General features: G+C 34.1%; 2 protein-coding genes across 2 annotated transcripts; one reads left to right on the top strand and one right to left on the bottom strand.

Moving 5' to 3' along the window:
* Positions 1 to 405: 405 nt before the first annotated feature.
* On the top strand, positions 406 to 3,582 carry LOC137809990 (protein ABCI7, chloroplastic). The gene is made up of 3 exons (XM_068611088.1): positions 406 to 2,062; positions 2,157 to 2,416; positions 3,100 to 3,582. The coding sequence occupies exons 1-3, from the start codon at positions 1,232 to 1,234 to the stop codon at positions 3,407 to 3,409; spliced, it is 1,401 nt and encodes a 466-aa protein (XP_068467189.1). The 5' UTR covers positions 406 to 1,231; the 3' UTR covers positions 3,410 to 3,582.
* A 1,169-nt stretch (positions 3,583 to 4,751) lies between these two features.
* Positions 4,752 to 10,467, bottom strand: LOC137809988 (protein phosphatase 2C 29-like). Its single transcript, XM_068611085.1, has 4 exons — positions 8,310 to 10,467; positions 7,661 to 7,774; positions 6,786 to 7,050; positions 4,752 to 5,450 (listed from the first exon to the last, which is right to left on the bottom strand). The coding sequence occupies exons 1-4, from the start codon at positions 10,098 to 10,100 to the stop codon at positions 5,326 to 5,328; spliced, it is 2,295 nt and encodes a 764-aa protein (XP_068467186.1). The 5' UTR covers positions 10,101 to 10,467; the 3' UTR covers positions 4,752 to 5,325.
* Positions 10,468 to 16,104: the final 5,637 nt, after the last annotated feature.

Raw genomic sequence — 16,104 nt, 5'->3', positions numbered from 1 at the left:
CCTCACAACCCCCTAGCCTCAAGCGTAAGCCAATGAGGCTAAAAAGCTCATAACCATTAAACTCAAAGATCGGTATTAGATCCGCTTTCACCCTATTATTGTGTTCAACCCATGACCTCACAGCCTCCCAGTCTCAAGCATAAGCCAATGAGGCTGATAAGTTCGTTGGTATTACTTGATTCCACCTTTCAGCTGACTTTTGATAATGGACCGAACTTGGACTCGACACTTCTTTTACCTGATAGGTCGACATTTTCTTTACCTGTTATAGATATGATTTAAAACTTACAAACTGGAATGAGTGAGATCGACATTTCCTTTACAAACCAGACCGAGCGAGGTCGACATTTCCTTCACCTAGTAGGTCGGCATTTCCTTCACGATGTAAATTTAAAAACTCTAATTGGATCGAGCAAGGTCGACATCATGCCAAGTTAAGACTTGTGGATGGGTTTTCTTCACGTCAAGTTAAGACCTGTACATGGTCTTCATTGCTTTGGATCGAACAAGGTCGGCACCCCACCCACTTAAGACTGATATGAGGTTTTTTTTCATGAAAAGTTTAAACCTTTGCATGGTCTTCTTAATGATTTGGATTGAATGAGGTAGGCACCCCACTTAGTTAAAATTGAGGAGGTTTTTCTTCATGCAATACATGACCTTTTCCTCAATATTGAAGTTTTTTCTCAATATCGAAACATTACGATATATTAACTGGATTGGCCGATGAACTCATAGTTATTATTTTCAAGAAACCGAAGAGCGCCTATCGTTTCATTAATTAAAGGTTGATGTATTCTTTTATCCTTCACAACTTCTCAATTTAATTTTTATTTTATCCTTTGTTTTCTTCTTTATTTATGATTGAAACCTCCCTTATTATTTGCTATAAATATTTTTCACGGTTGAAATCAATGGAAGAGTTGATACATTTCATCTTTTATTAAAAATATTTAATAGATATGAATTGTTCATTTTGATTTCACTTCTTTTCTAGTCTTCATTATGAGTCGAGTTGAGTCAAATTTATTATTATTTTTATTTGAGGAGAAATTTCAATTGAACCATGTAATTTAATTTGGAATCCAAATTGATCAAACCATGTGAAACCTAACTCTATAATTGAATATATATAAATTTTAAAATTTAAATAGGTTGAATGAAGTTAGGTGGAATGAGTAATAGTGGTTTTTGATTCAGTGGAAGCAAAGGATAGTAAGAGGAAGAGAGGATGAACGGTGTAGGATTGTCTCCGGCGGCATGGAGTTCCCTGATTCCTTCTTCTTCATCTTCTTCTTCTTCTTCTTCTCCGTTCTCTTGGGTTTCTCAGAAGAAATTGGTGAAACCCAAAGCCCATAACAAGGGCTTCACCTCAGACCCCTACGTTCTGGAACTGGCCGAAACCCTGGAAGAGAGCATCCCCAGCACAGCCTCCATCCCTTTCCCTCTCCACAACCTCCGAAACGCTTCTTCCCAATCCCTCCTCTCCACTCCATGGCCTTCCCGCCGAGAAGAGCCCTTCCGCTTCAACGACCTCTCTTTCATCCGTCAATCCCGCATCCTCCCCCTCTCCCATCCCTCTCCCGTCAACATCCTCACTTCCCACCTCCCTCACGGCGTCTACGTCGGCCCCCTCTCCGCCCTCTCCTCCTCCCCCCTCCTCCACACAGTCTCCCAATTCCTCCCCCACACCTTCCCCGATGCCGACCTCTTCTGGTCCATCAACGGAATCGCCGCTCCCGATTTAACCCTCGTCTACGTCCCCGAGGGCTGCCACCTCCAAAACCCCATCCACTTCCAATACACTCCGCCGCAGCCCCCCTCCACCCACTCTTCCGACACCATGTACCTTTCCAATCCCAGGGTTCTCGTCGTGCTCGAGAAAGGCGCAAGTGCCCATATAACTGAAGACTTTTCCGCCGCGCCGGGGAACGAGAACGAGCGCTATTGGAGTAACGCTGCTTTTGAGGCGGTCATCGGAGAAGGTGCGAAGCTTTCTCATTCTTACATCCAGACACAGTCTTTCCGTGCCGCTCACATCAAATGGACCTCCGTTCGCCAGGTCACAATCTTGGATTCGTCAAATCATTGCCTTTTATATTCGTGGACTTTACCAGATCGGGTTGTGAGATTCTGTGTCATGTGTTTTCTTGCAGGAATCGTCTAGTACTTATCAACTTACAGAGGTGAGTGCGGGAGGAAAACTGGGGAGGCACAATCTTCATATCCAGCAATTGGGTCCTGATACTGTCACCGACTTATCCTCTCTGCACTTGTCTGTGGGTGATCAAACGCAGGACCTGCATAGCACTCTTGTACTGGACCATCCACGGGGCTATTCTCGTCAACTTCACAAATGCATTGTTACTCATTCCCAGGGACAGGCAGTTTTTGACGGAAACGTTAAGGTTAACAGGTATGTATGTATGCACTTGTGCTGCAATATGTGAATCAAATGAGCTTTGTTAAGGTTGTGGTTGATTTCTATTTTCCAAAAGATGTTTTTAGTTTCCAAAATGCTGCTAAACATGACAAATGGTGGAGGCTGTAGGATAGTGTGCAATTGAAGGAGAGATTTTAACACAGGAAAAAATGAGATAGTATCTCCCAGTTTTTGTTTTTCGGTTTTAGATGAGAGGTTGATTGCTGAATAATAGTGTGAAATTGTTTTACAAAATGGTTTCCAAAACTAAAAGAAGCCGAGAAGAGAAACAAACAGATGATTCTTGGTGAAAAAGTTGATTTCATTGATTTATAGTGCTAAACTATTAAAGAATATGGTATCATGACCATTTTTGAGTCTATCATAGCGAGTGTTTATTGGGCTAATCAAGTCACCCGCTATCGGGTCATTATCAGATTATCTATAATATGTTGTCTCACGCTCGAGTTGTCACTCTCGGCGTGAAGAGTGTGTTGGAGATCCCACATCGATTAGGACGTGAGGGGTGTGTTGGAAATCTCACATCAACTAGAGATTAAGATATTTCATTTTATATAAATGGTTATAAATTTTACTTTATAAGCCGGTTTTGAGGTTGAGTTAGACTTAAAGTTCAAATGTGTATAATATATGAGCAATGTACTATTGTGGTGTAGGTATGCTCAGCAGACCGATGCAGGTCAGTTAACAAGAAGTCTTCTGCTTGAACCTCGTGCAACCGTGAATGTCAAACCGAATCTCCAAATTGTGGCGGATGATGTCAAGTGCTCTCACGGGGCTGCAATAAGTGATCTGGAAGAAAGTCAGCTCCTGTATTTCCAGGCACGCGGCATCGACCAAAAGACTGCTAGAAGAGTTCTAATTTTTGCTTTTGGAGGAGAGGTGATTGATAAGTTTCCTTGTTCTTCCATTAGAGACAGAGTACGAAGCCAGATTAAAAATTTGTTGGATCCATCTTCTAATTGACCATCATATTAGGCCTTTGCTAAATGTAAACACATCTTAAGTTGTCCGATGAAATGACAAATTGAAATCAAAATGAAATTCTTTTCATCAGAATTCATTTCTTCGAGAACATTGAACTGTAATCTTGTACTGTATGTAGCTGATGAGTGAAATAATTGGTGCTTGATGCTTCACCGTGTAGGACTGATATGTGGATGTGCTCTTTTACTGAATAATGCATTTGTTTGAAGGAATTACAATCCTTATGGTATTTACTAGAAGGAGAACTAAAATAAACTTCTCTAATTAGCCCAAATTTATTGAGAACCATGAAATTATTAGTGAAATCATGAAATATTAGCGTGTTCAGAATACTGTAATGCTGTTACTGCATTCAGCTATGGCCCCGTTTTTTTGCCTTTAGGTCACATGGAATGGAATGTTGGTGATATATACTTTTGACACATTTTTGTTTTGTTTCTCAGCACATTATATTATATGGATTAAAATTCCAATGAGTCTCCTTAGTTTGAACATTAGAGCACCAAATGAGTGAGATCTGGTATTTAATAGGATTCATGTAAAATTCACTCACTAGGTGTGTGAAAAGAAGAATGTTAATGGATTATGTTGCTGACGTTTCTCCTTTACTCAAATCCTAAGGTGCAAATAGACTCACGTATTCACGGTTTGTTGTGATGGCCTCTGGGTTGGAAAATTTTGGTGCTTTCAGCTGCCTTATTTTATATATCTCAAACACAATTTTCCCGCTTCAAACAACAAAATAAAAATAATCAGTTCTGCAAAGCCAGTTTGGTTCTAACAACAACTCTGATCCAAAAATTACATGAAGTTCATAACGTTAGCGAAATCTAACAATTTCGCTTGATGTTAAGTTTGTAGTTATTATCACATCCATGATGACAGTTATATAATACACAGAGAATTTTCTTTTCAGAACTAACTGTTGCAAGCTTATATGCAATTCCCATAAATGAAGCCATATATAACTGGGTCAAAATGAGGGTCTTGCAAGTAAAGGTTTACACACCCCAAAAATGTGTGTACTCATTGTTTGTGATTTATTTGGTAGAGGTGGATTAGGGACATAATTTATTTAGTTTGGTTGATTGAATAACAATATGAAGTAAATGATTTTGAAAAGTAGTGAAACTCAATGTTTTATTTCTATTTCTCTTTGCATCTCTTCAATTTCTATCAAATCAATCAAATTATACAACTTTTTGGAATGCCTTATTTTTATTTTTCATATGATTTTACTAAACATTCAATTTTATTTCTTTCTTCTCTATTGTTTCGGGCAGGGAATGTTTCATTGTACAACTTAAATGGCATGATTAGATTGAGCATGTAATTCAGAATCATGTTAATCCGAAATGGTAGAAATCCACCTTCAATTACATATTTTCTTCTCTGACTAGTGACTGCTCTAAGCTCAGTCAGTACATTTGTATCCCCACCAATATACACCCACATCTCTTGGCTGGAACCAGAGAAAGAAAAGGGGCAAAAAAAAAAAGAAAAGAAAAGAATGGAAAGGGCCTCCGCTACTAAAAATTTCTATCATTTTTCATCTCTATAAAGCTGGACAATAGATGGGAAAAGAAATAGACTGCGATGATGACGGAACAAAAAAAGAACAGTTTAAAAAGGCTTTACATGGTTCTTTCTCCTTAAGAGACTTCCCAAGCCCATTTCTAAGCTCATTTTAATTGCATTTCGCATCTCCCAATTCTGAATGGAGCTATACCGGTGGCTTCTTGCCATTAACATGTACGGTTCTTCTATTCACAACTAATGTTGCAGACCAGAATGAACATCCAAAAATGAGTTTCACTTTGAAATTTAGACACGGGCTTAGAGGCACCCTCAATTACGATCACATGTATACAGCCAACTGGGAGTTGAGCAAGGTCTCACGGATACTTCCCTGACGATTTCCAGATTCTTCCTTCAAGTGATATCACCATAACAGTCACATCATCATGATACTTCCTCCGATCTCCTTGAGGGATATCCAGCAACTCATGCAAATCCATTCCTGCAACAATTGAATAAAAATCACCACTCTAAATCTCTAAATAGTAGTTGACAAGTCCAGTCATTTGAGCAAAAAGTTAATTCCAATATTGCATTAATAATTTTCTTTTTCCATCTTATTTTCTCGTCTTAACTAACTTTACTTAACCCCCACCTCAGGCTGGGGTTGTAAAATACAAACTGACCCACTGGCATCAAACATTTTCTCTACAAGAACCAACCAATCCTATGCACATAGACAAGACAACCCTCCAGGATATGTCCTTAAGAGGGATAATATAGATATAAAATAAAAATGTGAATATGTAAAGTCAGATAATTCTAAAGAATAAAAAATTGTAAAGTAGCTACACAGAGCTCACAAACAAGTAAAGCAGTGTCCCAGAAAACCAAGATGTTAAGCATATTGTTATAGCATCACCCTATGAATAATACAATACTAATAAGGCAACACATTTTTGAAACAATTTTTTAAAAAAGAAAAAGGGCTCAAAAATAGGGTGCGGAACAGCAGTTAAAGACAAAAGAAAACCATATGCATTAAATCACATGCTCGAGATATAAGGGGGATACAGTTTATTCAAGTTTTCAAAATATATACACTGCAACTTTTGTGTCGACAACTTCAAATATCCATTACTTTGTTTTTCAAGCAAAATCCAGTGGAAATAAATATATCCTCAATGTCAAAAGGAAGAGTCACATCACAGATGTAGTGACTGGTTTTGGCCAGAAATATAGCATATGAATAGATCACCAAGTCAACCAATAAAAAAGTTTGACTAAATTGCTATTTTAGTCCGCTATTAATTCTTGATATGTAATTTTGGTCCTCTTAATCTTCTTCCAATTTTAGTCCTCTTAATCTTCTTCCAATTTTAGTCCCTACATTTAAAATAAATCAAAATTTGATCCAATTTTCACTTTTGCAAACTTTAATTATTTTATAATTTAATTTTAATCAATTCAATTATTTCTTTAAGGTACCATAAATAAATGTTAGATCTAAAGATTCAATTAGACCAAAATCAAAGAAAAAAAACACGTATGCAAAGTTGAGAAATAAACCAAAATTGCAAATATTGACTAAAATCACGGGAGAAAAAAGGGAACCAACCAAAATCACATAGGACAAATTAAAAAAGGACCAAATAGACTTTAGCCAAGAAGTTTTAATGTTCGACTATCTTTTAGAAACATTGAGAGAAGACAAATGCTTTTACTAATTATATAAATGAATTGTCATTTCCACCATTTCTGTCGTAAAACAAATTGAACATGTTCAAATGACCATATGCAAAGATATAAGAAAGATTCATGAAGAAGATCTTTTTACCAGCCTTTTTGGCAGCACGTAGGAGCAGCTCCTCTATTAAATGCTGGGCTGGATCTCCATCCGGAAACTTTTCCATGAAGCTCTGGACCTGAGAAACCACTTCTTCATTGCTTAGGTATTGATACAAACCATCAGATGAGAGGATCAAGAACTGATCTCTAGGGCATAATCTATGGTGACGTAATGAAGGGCAGCAGGATATGTATGGAGCAGTGCCAATATACTCATTACGAAACATTTCTAGCACCACATCATTCCACTTTGGCTGCAGAAACATGGAAATTATCCAGTCAGCATACACTTTCTTATAACATTTAAGTCTAAGAATTGCTTCCTTGAACAAGAGGGATGATAAACAAGCAGGATTCCGTTTTGTGTGAATGAGAATGGGCAAGTGCAGCAGTGCCACAGGCACTAATAAAAGTCAGGTAGCACGAAATGAAATGTCTCTCCATAGCAAGAGAAGGAAGTTTGGCTTACTCTAAAACCAAGTCTTAAAAAGCAAAGATGACCCAACCACACATCTAAACACCAATCACAAAAACCACATACACATAAAAGCTATGCACTAGTTCTCCAAGTCCAAAATTAAAATAAAATGTAAAAATTTGCTGCAGGTTATTCAAAATAATTTAAACTTCAAGTAAGCTTTTCTTGTTGACATTAAGTTCTAACCTATTCTATGCAAAGAATTTTTTTTACAGAGACCAAATTCGTCGTAAATAGATTATACAGTGCCTAAAAATAACAATCAGTGCTCCTGTCACATAATAGTGGATATCAAAGTCACTATTCTTCTCATATCTGACAGTAAAAAGTAAACAAGAATGAAATATTGGTACAAGAAAGTATTTAAATATTAAAAGGCACAATACCTGTTTCAAAAATCCAGCACCAAAAGCTCTAGTAACCTTAAGACGGCCTTTCACTCTATCATTTACAATACAATGGCTATCATCAGGATGCTCATTCTTAATTCTAACAATTTCCTGCAAAACATTAAGCTTCAATTTTCAAGACATGCAATACGAATTGATCAGAACATCATGACTGAAGGAAAAGGAAAAAAACTAATAGAGGCAGAACTTCTATAATTAAGGACACCGCATATAAGCACAAAGCAAACATCTAAATCCAATACAGCACCAATGAAAGCTACAAAGTCAAAAACAACATGCCGCTTGATAAAAAAAACAGAATGCTGAATTTAGATCAAATCTTCAAAAGACAATCTCATCCCTGATCTTTGGGATATGCTAAGACAAGTAGACACAAAACAAGCAAGCACACATCACAGCACATGAGGAGAGGAGTAGTAAAACTAAGGGAAAATGCAGCATCATTAGCAATATATTAATAGAAGTATGATATTCAAGAAAGCTACCAAAGGAAATACATAATTGAAGGACACTGTAGAAAATATATTATCAGAGGAAGGATGAATATAGAAAAAAACAAGACAAAAAGTATTGCAATGTGACAGTCTGAACGGAAACAGGGAGTGTGGTCCAATTACAAACTTGCCTCTTCAATGCTGGTGCTGTGATCAGTGGACAGCTGCAATGCAACCAACCTCCTTTCCCGGGCAGGACCCTCATTCCCTAACACGACACCACCTTCGTCTGGAGCCGACGACTCCTCCACTATGCACTCCCCGCTTGACCCAATGCCTCCACCACTCCCCGTTTCCTTACTAGTAGCATCAACCTCCTCACACTCATAATGTGCCACAATGGCGCGGCTATCCCCCACGTTCATAACATAAACATCATCATCCCTCATCAACACAGCCAACAGACACGACCCCATCAGAGCAAGCTCCGGGTTGGTATCAATCAGCTTATCCGTCATATCCAAATAAGCAAGCTCAGTCATCTCAAGCGCCCTAGACAACGCCCTCAAAACCAACTCATGATCCACAGGCCCCACTTTCCGCTTCCTCCCACCGTGACCCTTCTCCTCCTCCTCCTCCTCCTCCTCCTCCTCCTCCTCTGCCGTCGTTGGATTTTCCACCTTCTCCTTCTCCTTCTCCACCACCCCCACGCCCAAGCTCCACGGCAACAACCTCCTCCCATGACCCTCCTTATGCCTCGACAACCCATGCTTCAACTTAGACAAAATCAACCACCGTCTACTACCTCCCGAATCCTCCTTGCTAGCACTGAGCGCATCATCAACCGAAAACGCAAACCTATCAGACCCGGAAAGATCGAGCCCGTTCTCCGCATCATCCTCCTCAGCCAGAAACTCCCACAGCCTTCTCCTCCTGCTCTCAGTCCCCTCCGCTTGAAACGTCACTCTCTTAACCGATCCTCGGAGAGAATTAGAGTCTTCCTCCACCTCCACCTCATCCCGGGGTTCAACTTCATTATCCTCCACCTCAGGTGCAGGGTTAGTTCCCTGCACCTGCGACTGCGGTTCTTCAAGTTCCCAAAACAAACCCTGGAGCTCTTTGTGGAGGGCACGGTAAAGATTACCCATGAGAAACTCTGGCGCATCAGGGCCATTGAAACCGTCGTATATCCCTACGAACAACCAACCCTGTTCTTCCGATACAACCACATGCACACGATCCTCCCCCGCTTTTCCCAGCGCCCACTGCACATTGCTCTCGTTCTCCGTCTCGCTCGTCGCCTCCGTCTTCCCCTTCCGCCCCACCGGCACAACCCAAGGCCGCTTCTTCTCCGAGAGACTCCGCTGGAAGGCTTTCCTCAACCCGGCAATGCTCTTCTTCCGCTTCTTCTTCACGTACACTCCACCCCCGAGCGGAGCAGAGAAAGGCACTCCCGCTGAGCCCGAAACGGCGTCGTCAAGGGGTCCCGAGAGCGCGCCGCTCTCAATTGGCCCCGAGAGAAAGAACGCCCTCCGCTCTCTCTCCGAGGCAAGAGTCTCTCCTCCTCTCGGCGCCGGCTGGAGAGGGAGAGCGCTGAAGGACGCTGTTCCTCTGAAGCCATTGACGGTGGTGTCGTCGTCCTCAGACTGCAGCACCGTTTTGGGCACGGAGCTGTTGGCGCTGACGGAGGCGCCGGAAATGGCCTTGAATGCGGTTTCGGGGAAATCGGAGCGATGAGAGGGCGAGAAGCGGAGAGAGTTGGAGGGGGAGAGGATGCGATCGGAATGGGATGGCGAGAGAAAGCGAGCTGAGGATCTCACGTAGCAGAAAGAGTGGCCTAGGGTTTCGTCCAATGGCTCTGTCTCCGCAAAAACCAACTGACTCTGGTTATGGTTATGGCTATGGCCATGGCCATGGCCATGGTTGTGATTTGAAGAAGCTTTGAAACAAGAAAAGAGATTGCACAGTCCATTGCTTCCCATCACATTTGAGTTCCCTCCACCAAACCCCCACCCAACTTCACCTTCTCTCTCCACAATCAAATAAAATTCAAAAGGAACAAACAAAGAAAAAAGAAGAACAAAGTAAGAAGCAGCAACTCAAAACAAAACTCACACACTCTCCCTCACTCACTCACTCACTTCCTCACTCAAACACCAAAATAATACACACACTTAAATCACTTAAATAATAATATTATATCCCTTTTTGCGGGTTTTTTTTTTTTCAAATCAAAACATTTGTTGTCTTCTGTGCACTTTGTTGCCACTGTCCGAGTTTGACGGTTATGTGAGCTGGCATCTCCTCAATTACTCTTCTTCCAGTTTTCCTAATATTCAAACACGCTTCTTCCACACCTCATCCCTCATTAATACTTTTATACCACATTTATTACTATTTCTGTTATTAATCACACTTCCATTAAACTTAATTCAAAACATTAATTGCACTTTTAATTATTTATCATGCACTTAAACTTTTACCATGCCACGCCATTCAAACACTTCCTTCACTTTTAAGGAACTTCATTTTCAAACTCTGGATATGGAATATATAATTAAATATATGAATGCATTCTATAATTTTTTTCTAAATCTTAATTTTTACTTCCTTCTTTGATCAGTGTAATTCTTCAATTTTTCACCCTGCAATTATTAATATTTTGCATGATAAATGTTTTATTCAGTGGAGATACGCGGTTTAAGAAGAAGGCAGTGTGAAACTTTATTTTAAAACCAGTATTTGTCCTTTGACATTTTTTAGAAGTGTCAGAGCAGAATAAAGTGTGCAATATTGTATAAAGAAAAAGAAGAAAAACAAAAGGCATATATATAAAGCTTGGTATAATAGGAGTAGTAAATGTCCATGATCTTTGTTGACTTTTTTAAATTTGATTTTTTATCTGAAAATAAATTACTTAATATAATGCCATCCGTAATAGACATGGTGTCTAAATTCCAAAAATAATTATTCACAGAACCAAGTGTTTTAACTTTTCAGTTTTTTACAAAAAAGTTATAATTTTGTGGTTGGGAATTAGTCCCTTTTTCTAAAGAGAATGAATCAGATAACTTTACAAATAAAAATAAATTAATACATTTATCTATAATTCGTTTTAAGAAGAAAAACAACTATTTAACATACTTTCATTAGTACATAATAAAATCTTTAATGTTTCAAATATATTTTTATTTATTTATTTATGTGTAAGAGATATTCAGGATTTGCATCTATTTAAAAAAATAAACAAATAGTTGAACTTATAAGTATAGTAATTGCCTTTTTTTTTATCTAGCAAATTTATTGTATAAATATTTATCATTTTTATGTGTTCAAACTTTAGATTTAAAGTGAAAGTGAGGAAAATAAAATAAATAAAAAATTATGTTAAAAAGTTGATTTGTTTGAATGTAAAAAAGTGAAAATAAGAAAAAATATAAAGGTAAAAGTATTTAAAAGTATGTAATTTAAAATAACATAAAAAAATAAGGCTATCAAATTTTTATACAACTATATACCAACATAAACATTATATAGTTAACTATCCCAGTGTTTATGTTGGTATATACATTATTTTAAAAGTGATAATCATAATAAGTGTGTTCAAAATGGTGCTTATTTGATCAAATTTATTTATAATTGATTATTTTATATTTTATTTCAATATATTATCAAAATTACTTACATAATTGGTATGTTAATGACATCTTTGATTAGTTGAGCATAATGATCTAATTATATTTAAGAGTTACATGATTGATTATAAGTCAGGCATAATCGATTATGTATGTTTATGAAAGTTAAACAGTCAACTATGCATGCACATCTCGTAGAAAAATAACTAAGTAACTAAGTGAGTGGGTTATATGAAGCAGGTGCAAGATGAGCAATTTAAGACAATTTATTTGAAAATCATCTTACCTTTATCTAATTTGTGTGATCAATCTAAATCAAGTTCATATGAAAATTTGAACTTTTCATTCTTTTATAACATTTAGAAATGACCAAATAATTTCATTAATTATGTTATAAATTATTAACTTTAAACATTACTTATAATTTAAATTTCTAACATTATTGTGTCTTAAAACTATAATTCAAATATTAATATATTTTATATAAATCAAACTCTAATTATAAAAGTCTATTTTATTTTAGTAGATTTTTTTAAATGAAATAAAATATGAGATTCTACAATATATTATGTATATAGATTATAATCTTAACCATTTAGAAGATAAAAAAAACTGTGTGACCCATCAGTCACTTTCTGTGAAACAAGACTGTGTGGTCCATCAATCACTTTTCATGAAACAAAATTGTCTGTTTTATCTATCAGTTTTTCATGAAATAAAAATGCATGATTCATCAATCACTTTCTATAAAACAAAATTGTGTGGTCAATCCGTTACTTTTCTTGAAATAAAATTGTGTGATTCATCCGTTAATCTATATGAAACAAAATTGTGTGGTTCATCCGTTAATCTATATGAAACAAAACTGTGTGGTCCATCAATCACTTTCCATGAAACAAAATTGTCTAGTTCATCTGTCTCTTTTCATGAAATAAAAACATGTGTGGTTCATCCATCACTTACTATGAAACAAAACTATGTGCTTCTTCCGTTACTTCTCTTGAAACAAAAATCATGTGGTCCATCGGTTACTTGAAACACAAAACCATGTGTTTGATCTGTTACTTCTTAGAAAACAAAATTGTGGGATCAATCCTTTAGTTTCTATGAAATAAGAATATAGTACCTTTATGTGCATATTTATCTGAATGAACATAATTAAATAAGAAAAACATACTTAAATTCAACATTTCAATCATTCATACTTAAAAATATAAAAAAAAAAATTAGTTGGCCTGGAATAAAAGTTTAAATTAAATAAAAAAATATATAAAGATATAATGAATAAGATAACTCTACAAATGGAAAAAAATTAATACATCTATAATTACTTTATTACAATAATGTAATTATATTTAAGAGTTACATGATTGATTACATGTCTTGCAATTGATTATGTGTGTTTATAATAATTAGACAGTCAATTATAAATATATTTTGTAAAAAAGTAAATGAGTGAGTTGGTCATCTTAGACATGTGCAAGGTGTGCATGCAAGGACAATTTATGTAATTTATGTGGTCAAACAAAATCAAAAATTAAATTAGAAACGCATATTAAAATTTGAACAATTTATTATTTTATAACAATAAGAAAGTCCCAAAAGATTTCATTAATTATATTACAAACTATTAACTTTAAACATACTTATAATTGGATTTCTAACATCATTGTGTGCTTTAAAAGTGTAGTCACTACAAGGAAATCATAAAATAAAAATCAATTTTAGAGACATAAAAATAATTAGTTGTTATAATGACTAAATTAGAGACAATTTTAGAAACTAAAAAAACTTTTAGTTTCTATTATTGTTAAATGATTTCTAAATTAGTATCTAATTAGCTACCAAGGTTTTTGCTACCAAATTTAGAATTTAAATAATTGGTAGTTAAAATTTTGTAGCTAATTAGATAGCAATTTAGAAACTATTTAACAATAATAGAAATTAATTTAAAAATAAATAAAAAATTTAATCTCTGAAATGGTCTCTAATTTAGTCACTATAACAACTAATTATTTTTTTATCTCTAAAATTGGTTTCTATTTCATGATTTTCTTGTAGTGAGTTCAAATATTAATATATTTTATATAAATAATTTGTGAGAATTTGTTTTATTTTACTGGATATATTTTTTAAAAGAAATATGAGATTCTACTATATATTATGTATATAGATTAAAATTTTAATCAGTTTGTTTTTATTTATACAATTTTTCTTATATTTTTATTTATACAATTTTTCCTATATTTTTAAACTTTTTTTTCTTTAAATCTTAGTAAGAATTTTTTAATCAATCATAATGAATTTTTGATAGAGTAAGTTTATTTATTTTCTATAATATCCTTTTTAAGTATTTTTTAAGTTTAGGTTGAAATGTTGAATTTTCACAAAATTTGTAAAATGAAGATACAATGTTTTATTAATACCAAACTTTTTTTTTTTTTTTTGTGTTTTGAAACTTATATTAGCAATTTCATACCTTGTTTTTCTTTAGATTTAGAAAACAAATATTTATTTTGTAAGAGAAAAAAATATTACGAGAGTTGTTCAAATATTTGTAATTAAAAGAAAATACAAAAATTGTGTGGTCCATCAGTCACTTCTCATTAAATAAAACTATGTGGTTCATTAAACGTTTTCTATGAAACAAAATTGTTTGGTTTATCTATCACTTTTCATTAAACAAAAACGCATTTCATTCATCACTTTCTATGAAAAAAAACTGTGTGGTCAATCCGTTATTTTCCATGAAACAAAACAATATGGTTTATCTTTCACTTCCTATGAAACAAAACTGTGTGGTCCATCAATCAATTTCCATGAAACAAAGTTTTCTGGTTCATCTATCACTTTTCCTAAAACAAAAAACTATGGTTCATTCATCACTTACTATGAAACAAAACTGTGTGCTTCATCTTTTACTTCCCATGAAACAAAACCATGTACTTCATCCGTTACTTCTTATAAAACAAAACCATGTGGTCAATCCCCTGCTTTCCGTAAAATAAGAAAAGAGTGACTTTATTTGAATGAGTGTAATCAAATAAGAAAAGCATACCTAAATTCAAACATTTCAATAATTTATACTTAAAAATATATAAAAAGATTAGTTAACCTGGAATAAAAATGTAAATTAAATCAAATAAAAAAAAATAAAGATATAATGAATCAAATAACTCTACAAATGGAAAGAAATTAACATCTATAATTAATCTTAAGAAAAAAATTATTTAAGATACTTTAATTAGTATATAATAAAACCCTTTATGTTTCAAAATCTATTTTATTTATTTTTATGTAGGGAGAGATTTAAGATTTGCATCCACTAAAAAAATATGAAACAAATAGTTGAATTTATAACTATAATTATTGCCTGATTTGAACTTTAGATTGAAAGTGATATTGAAGAAAATACAATAAAAGAATGTGATAAAAATTATTGTAAAAATTGATTTTTTTTTGAATTGGATAAATAAAGTGAAAAAAATAAAAATAAAAATAAAGGTAAAATTATTTATATGTATGTAATTTAGAATAATATATAAAAGAAGGTTATCAAATCTTTATGCAACTATCATAATGTTTATGTTAGTATATAGATTATTTTAAATGTGGTAATCTTAAAATCAGAAATCAAATTAGAAACGGGTATTAAAATTTGAAATTTTTATTGTTTTATAACAATAAAAAATACCAAATGATTTCATTAATTATTTTATAAACTATTAACTTTAAACATTAGTTATAATTTAGATTTGTAACATTATATTGTCTTAAAATTATAGTTCAAATATTAATATATTTTATATAAATGAACACCTAATTATAAAAGTCTAATTTATTTTAGTTGAGATATTTTTTAAATGAAATAAAAGATGAGATTCTACAATATATTATGTATATAAATTATAATCTTAACCACTTAGTTTTTATCTATACAATTTTTATTATATTTTTAAACTTTTTTCTTTAAATCTTAGTAAGAACCTTTTAATCAATCATAATGAATTTTGATAAGGTAAGTTTATTTGTTTTCTATATTATCTTTTCTAGTATTTTGCAAGTTAAGGTTGAAGTGTTGAAATTTCACAAAGATTGTTTAATGAAGATATGATGTTTTATAAATATCAATTTCTTTTTTTTTTTTCCTTAGATGATTGAAACTCATATTAACGATTTCACATATTTTTCTGGTTTAGAATTTGAAAACAAATATTTATTTTGTAAGGAAAACTATCATATGAGTTGTTTGAATCTTCATAATTAAAAGAATGGACAAAAATTGTGTGATTTATCGGTCACTTTCCATAGAATAAGACTGTGTGGTCCATAAATCACCTCCCAAGAAAAA

This window comes from Phaseolus vulgaris, chromosome 2 (genome assembly GCF_000499845.2).
Source record: "Phaseolus vulgaris cultivar G19833 chromosome 2, P. vulgaris v2.0, whole genome shotgun sequence".
Classification (NCBI taxonomy): Eukaryota; Viridiplantae; Streptophyta; class Magnoliopsida; order Fabales; family Fabaceae; genus Phaseolus; species Phaseolus vulgaris.
This window is presented reverse-complemented; position numbering and strand designations above follow the sequence as displayed.

What these genes read in the sequence shown, in the direction of transcription:
- LOC137809988 (XM_068611085.1), bottom strand. Translation starts at nt 10,100, where the DNA reads ATGGGAAGCAATGGACTGTGCAATCTCTTTTCTTGTTTCAAAGCTTCT. An exon ending in GTGCTGGATTTTTGAAACAG is followed by an intron (nt 7,051 to 7,660) that starts GTATTGTGCCTT and finishes ATGTTTCTGCAG; the next exon opens with CCAAAGTGGAATGATGTGGT. An exon ending in ACGTGCTGCCAAAAAGGCTG is followed by an intron (nt 5,451 to 6,785) that starts GTAAAAAGATCT and finishes CAATTGTTGCAG; the next exon opens with GAATGGATTTGCATGAGTTG.
- LOC137809990 (XM_068611088.1), top strand. Translation starts at nt 1,232, where the DNA reads ATGAACGGTGTAGGATTGTCTCCGGCGGCATGGAGTTCCCTGATTCCT. An exon ending in AATGGACCTCCGTTCGCCAG is followed by an intron (nt 2,063 to 2,156) that starts GTCACAATCTTG and finishes GTTTTCTTGCAG; the next exon opens with GAATCGTCTAGTACTTATCA. An exon ending in GGAAACGTTAAGGTTAACAG is followed by an intron (nt 2,417 to 3,099) that starts GTATGTATGTAT and finishes ATTGTGGTGTAG; the next exon opens with GTATGCTCAGCAGACCGATG.